This window comes from Orcinus orca, chromosome 15 (genome assembly GCF_937001465.1).
Source record: "Orcinus orca chromosome 15, mOrcOrc1.1, whole genome shotgun sequence".
NCBI lineage: Eukaryota > Metazoa > Chordata > Mammalia > Artiodactyla > Delphinidae > Orcinus > Orcinus orca.
Genome location: NC_064573.1, coordinates 25373028 through 25379027, shown reverse-complemented (window position 1 = coordinate 25379027; position 6000 = coordinate 25373028). Strand labels below are relative to the sequence as shown.

Here is a 6000-nt window from a genome sequence, read left to right as displayed (position 1 = left end):
AAAATTCCAAAGTTCTCCCACAGACAGGGAAACTGAAATGTCCCCCCCCCCAAAAAAAGGGAAACAAAACCAAACACTACCGTCCCTACCTCCACGACCCATTTGCTTCAAGTTCTTGATCATACAGTACTCGACATCTTTGGATATGTTACAATGTACAACTCCAAACTGTAGCCAAGAGAAAACAAAAAGAACTAACCAGTCGTCTGAAAAATTGAGTTTATGAGAAGTCATTACTTTTACAAAATAAAAACAAAAGCCCCAACACCACTGGTTTCTAATTTGTTCGTTTTTCCTCGTTTTCTCTTAAAGTTTGGCTCAGCCCCACTCCCTTGGCTGTGGGGGGAACACAGGCATGTTGGCTGGTGGGTCCCAGAAGCGAGGGTCAGAAATGGAGACAGGAGTGTGAGAGGCAGCTGCCCAGCAGATGACGTCTGAGGACGAGAGGGTGTCAGCAACAGTTCCCTCTGGCTGAAAGGGCAGCTGGTGGTGTGTGGAGTCACGGGTGTCTTCGCGGGGAAGCTGGGAGAGTGACAGAGTCTGTGGTCTTCTCTGGCCTTTTTGTTTTTTTGCGTTTGCTCAGGAAGAAGCCAAGGCAATAGGAAGAGCCGAAGTCTCTGTGCCCACAGCTCCTGGATTGGGGACACCAGCCCTGGGCCATCTGCACAGAAGAACTCTCCTCCCTTCTCTGGGCTACTGAGAAACAAAAGCAAACTCAGCAAGAAAAGGGAGGGAAGGACAGGAAAGGGGAGAGAAGATCTGGAAGGCACTGGGCCAGCAGAGCTGTCTTCCTTCTCAGGACCGGCTACAAACCAGAGAGCCAGGGAGAATGCGTGGACAGCCCTCACTCACAGAGCCCTCCAAGCCCATATTGGAGCCAAGCCTCTGACTTCCCACACTGGACAGCTGGCTTCCTCCCTGGGGGACCACAGAGGGGTTGAGGGTGTTCAAACACAGCGATGCCAAAGTCCTGAGAAGCCCCCAACTGAAAAGCAAACATACACCTGGGTAACTGGGCATTTTGTCTGTTTCCGGGAATCAGGTGGAGAGGGGCAGCTGCCAGGTGTTAAGAGGAGGACCCCATTCCTTCCGTGTTGGCCCTCGGAGTCCTGAAAGACTCCTTATGGCATTGGAGGGACCACGCAGAGGTGGGGACAATGCGAGATGGTAGCCCCCGGATGCGCACAGTGGCCTGCCCAGAGGGGAGGGGAGGATTTAGAGTTCCCCAAAGCTGCCTGGGGGCTGTGGACAAGCCCACCCCAGCCCTCTTCCTCTGTTAGCCTGTCTAGTTTGGCCACATTTCTCACCTGTGCCAACGTAGAGGTGGACGTGATAAAACTAAGTCCAGTGAAACAGCGTCACCAGGGACGTTAAGACTGCAAAGCCCCTGCTCTCTCAAGGCTTCTCTCTGGAGGGATGGGCATGTTCGAGTGTGTCGGTGGGTGGATGGGAGGGGGAAACAAAATTTCCAGCCCCCTTTCACAGCAGGGTGAAACTGGGGTACAGACGGCTGACCTGTCCGCGGTCATAGGACAGGGAGGGAAAAATGGGCCCGGACCCCAGGAGACCCTCTCCCTGCCTATAGGTCACTTCCCCTAAGGATCCCAGGGCCACTGGAGATGGGAAAAATGACCCATCGGAACAGTGTCAGCAGGGACTCTGCCTTAGAGTGGCGGGGCTCAGGATGTGTATCTCGGGACCCTACCTTCAGCCCTGCTCCATCCATCCGGTCTGCCTCTGGCCAAGCCACCTCCCTCCGTCTAGCCCCACACAGCTCCAAAGTGCTTCTGGACACCTGGTCTGGGGCCTCCTCTTTGGCACGGGCCCCTGTGAGTTTCTGTGTGAGAGCAGAGAGACAGCCAGAGAGAGGCCGGGCCTTTGGGGAGGGGATGCCCATCTCAGACCCCAGCACAGGGGAGGCAGCTGCCTCGGGAGGCCCAGAAAATACCACTGCGGCTGCTATTTGTTTTCCTTTTTTCTTTTGAAATAAAAAGTTCAGACCCATCGGATGGGGCAGGTGGGCCCGGGAGGGGACAGGGAAGCAGGACTGGGGGTGATGAGGCCAGCCTAGTTGTTGGCTTCAGACATGGAGGCCACGTGGTTGAGGCCGGCGAGCCCGGGGAGGCCGGCCAGGCCCGCGGCCCACGGGTCAGGCAGCGGGAAGTAGGGACGCGCGGCGGCCACGTTCTCGGCCAGCGCGAAGGCCAAGAGGCCCCCCGCGTTCCGCTCGGCCTCGAGCTGCGCGCGCCCGAACAGCTTCATCTGCGTCTCCTCGAACTGCCGCTCCAGCTCCTGCAGGCTCAGCGCACCCTTGGGCGCCGCCAGGAAGTGCTTGGCGGGGCTGGGGCCCGGGAGGCACACGGCGGCCCCGCCCAGGTGGCCGCCCACGTCACCCAGCGCGGGGGGCATCACGAAGGCCGCCTTCTCCGGGGCCGGGCCGCCGGGCCCAAAGAGCAGGCTGGCGGCCCTCCAGGCGGCGGGCTTGCGGCCGCGCCGGGGCCGGGCCATACGGCAGCTCTGGCGCTTGATGTGGCGGTGCAGGTGGTCGGAGCGCGTGAAGCTCTTGTAGCAGAACTCGCACTGGTAGGGCCGCACGCCCGTGTGGATGCGCATGTGGTTCTTGAGGTCGTAGTTGTGCACGAACTTGGCGTTGCAGTGGATGCACAGGTAGGGCCGCTCCCCCGTGTGCTTCCTCATGTGGATCTTCAGCTTGTCCTGCCTGCAAGGCAGAGCCAGAGTCAGTCCCTGCCCAGAACCCCAGGAGCCACTCCTCACTCTCTGCTCCCCCTCCTCCAGAACCTGCTAAGGCTCCCGACGGCTGTGGTGTCAACCCTCAGGAATGGGACCCCTGCTAGAATTTACCTTCAACTACTGCGCCACCCCAAGCAGGTGTGGCTCCTCCCCAGGATTAGAGAGTGGATCAGGAGCGGGGCCCAGAGACGCTGCTGTCGTCCAGAACACCTGTTACGCATAAGCTCAGGAGGATGGAGCGCCCACTCTGTCGGGGCCTGTCTCATAGACTGCAGAATAGACTTGCTGGGGACAGAGGCCCCGAAAGCCAGCAGTCTTTCATTAGTCCTCCAGTGGGGCAGCCACTTCTCATACTGGATGGCACCTTCAGCTCCACTCTCTCCAGGCAACAGGGTCTTTCCTCGAGGTTCACCCTGATCCCATCCCAGCCCCTGGGCTGTTGAGACCTGTCAGTCCTCAGCACTAATCCGGGAGGCTACAGGGATCAGGCACACCTTGTTCAAGTCACTCCTGCACTGTGGTTTCTGAGCCCCAGCCCTTGGCTCTCCTCTTTGTCTGCAGACGATTCCAGGGTTTACAAAACAGCCAGGTGCAACAAGAATGCAGCCTAAGCTAGGGCAGAGCTTTTCAGGGTTTAAGCAGTATTATTCAGAGGTAAGAGATGACGTGGGGCTGCGGCTCCCATCAGCAGGTGTGGGAGCCTCTGCTCCAGCTGCAAACCCACTGCTAACGTGATGGGTGACCTTAGGTGAGTTACTTAACCTCTCTGCACTGAGCCGAACCTAGCACGAGACGTCAATGCCTGTTGTCCAGAGCTGACGGAAATTCGGGTTGTGTTGAGCTAGATTCAACACACCTCCTGGCGGTCTTGAAAGGAAAACAGACATCTCAAGCCTGTTTTTGTAAAGACTGAATGCTGCATAAACCAGCTAAAGGAGCCTTTCAGCCACGCAGAAGTGGAGGCAGGTGAGCTTCGAGAACTCTCAGGATCCTTCTGCAGCCTTCCTTGACCAGGCCGGGCAGGCCAGGAAGCTGTGTCCAGCCTCCCACCTCCTCCCTGCAGGTGTGGCTTGGGTGGAGCGTCTGCCTGTAATTTTTGGCTTGGTTTTGAGGTTGGAGCAGATGTGGAGCCCAGGCATCTGCCCTAAAATGGCCAGATTTAAACCACACTCAACATAACCCCAGCACAGCAGGAGCGGGTCCTGGTCTCCTGGTGTCCCCTGGCCACTAGAGGTCTCACTGGCTCTCATTTTCCGGCTAGTTCCCCAGGGGTGGGGCAGGAGAGAAAAGGACATTCATGAGTACACTGGCAGGGACCAGGGGAGAAGGACCAAAAGGACAGATCCGTTTCCCCCACCTGTGCTCCCTGGAAGGCTGGAGGGCACGTGGGGGGTGGGGGAGGAGAGTGGGGTAGGCAGGGCAGAGGAAGGGAGAGTTGGTATCCTTCACACACCAGACACCGCCATCCCCGTCCCACCAGCTGCCCCCAGGCTGCACAGTAAGTACCCCGCTGTGACATCTCATGTGCCCTTCTGCCACCAGCATGCTGCTCTTATGGTCTTTGTAACCCACATTTCATCCCGGTGATTGGATTTTTGAGCATGCTGGCTAGTGGATCTCAAACTTGATGAGCCATTATCAGGGTCTGATGAAACACCGAGTGCCGGGCCTCCCTCCCAGACTGCCTGAGTCAGTAGGTCTGCGGGGGAGAGAGCAGAGAGTTTGCATTTTGAATATGTTGCCGGATGTTGCTGCTGCTGGTGGTCTGAGAACCACTGGCCTAGGTTAATCCTTCAGTTGGCTGGTGGGCAAACTGAGGCCCAGGGAGGGTTAGGGTTAGGACCAGGGAGGTGAAGTCTCTAAGGTCACCGCAAGGGTAATGGCAGAGCTGGGACTAGAACAGCTTAGGCCTCTTTCCTCAGCACTGCACTGTGACCTGTGTAAAAATGTAGGGGTGGGGTGCAAAGTGCTATCTGTAGCCCTAGAGTGACGCTGTACCGTCCTGGGGAATATGTCTCGGGACTCCACACGTTTGCTCAGGCTCTGATGAAACACTGATGCTAGGTGTTGGCTATGCTGGGTGGTTGGCTAGCCTCACTGGCTGAGGGACTCATCCTCACCAGGGCCTAGTGGAGGGTCAGCTGAGAGTCACCAGTGGGGCTTTAAATACATCATCTCATTCAGTCCTCACTACAACCTTATAAGGGAGATTTTTTAAAAAATTACTATTACATATATTTAATAGTATTGACACCCTCAAATAATGGACAATGCAAATGGTAAATCTTCAAATGTCAAGGGCCTCTTTAAATACGCACTGCTTCCCTGAGCTTCCTGTTAGGGCATCTAAAGTAAATCACACTTCAGAGGCGACTGGCCCAAGTGTGGGAGACGTGCTGAGAAGGTGGCGACAATTTCCTCTCGTTGAGCACCCGCTGTGAGCAGGCAAGTACACCGTTTCAATGACCCTGGAAAGTCATTATTCACAGGCAAGGTACAGGGCAGGAAAGGGATCCCCATTAGGGGTGTGGGAGCCCCTGCTCCAGCTTCAGACCCCCACTAACTTGCTGGGTGAACTTCAGGCAAGTTATTTAACCTCTCCATGCAGAGTTGAACCTAGGGCTAGACATCAGTTCCTATTGACGAGGAATCTCCGTTTGCATGAGCTCGATTCAACACACCTGGATTAATTTCCTCACTGGGACTGAGGAATCGCTGGGGGCTCAGCGAAGTCAAACAGCTTTCCCAAAGGTACCAGCCGGTGAGGGGCAGAGGGGCATGGAGGGCTATCTGGGCATGGTTTGTTGGCAAGCTCTTCTGAGGATTTTCATACTGAGTGTTCCCAGCCTGAAGCCTGTAGGGGCTGCCTCAGGAAGTACAGCCCAAACAATCATACCAGGGCATCTGCAGCCAGCCTTCCGTCTCTGGGGTCAGAAGACTGGGCCAAGCTGTGGGAGCAGCTCAGCCTGGGCAGGAGCCACTGTCCCCAGTGGAGACTTTTCATGGGAGCAGCGGGGGAGGAGGGTGGACAAACCTCATAAGTTAGTCCTGGAAAAAATTTAGAGAGCATTTAGTTTACTGAGAGCACGTCTGAATCAGTGGGCCCAGTAACCTGCATCCCTAGCGGTATGCTTCCCAGGACCTTGAAAATACTGATCTAACCCAGCCCATTCCCAGGGAGGGAATGGCTTTCTTAAGGTCACACAGCCTCCTTATTTCTGTAATGACCTTTCCATGTAGATGTAATGC

General features: G+C 56.2%; 1 protein-coding gene across 7 annotated transcripts in view; it reads right to left on the bottom strand.

Annotated features, from left to right (window-relative positions):
- Positions 1 to 202: 202 nt before the first annotated feature.
- Positions 203 to 6000, bottom strand: part of ZBTB7C (zinc finger and BTB domain containing 7C) — a 382923-nt gene continuing 377125 nt past the window's right edge. For all 7 annotated transcript variants that reach the window (XM_049697870.1, XM_033421371.2, XM_033421372.2 and 4 more), the window contains one exon: positions 203 to 2719. In XM_049697870.1, the coding sequence (XP_049553827.1) occupies positions 2068 to 2719 (652 nt within the window). In that variant the 3' untranslated portion in view covers positions 203 to 2067. The remainder of the gene's footprint in view (positions 2720 to 6000) is intronic.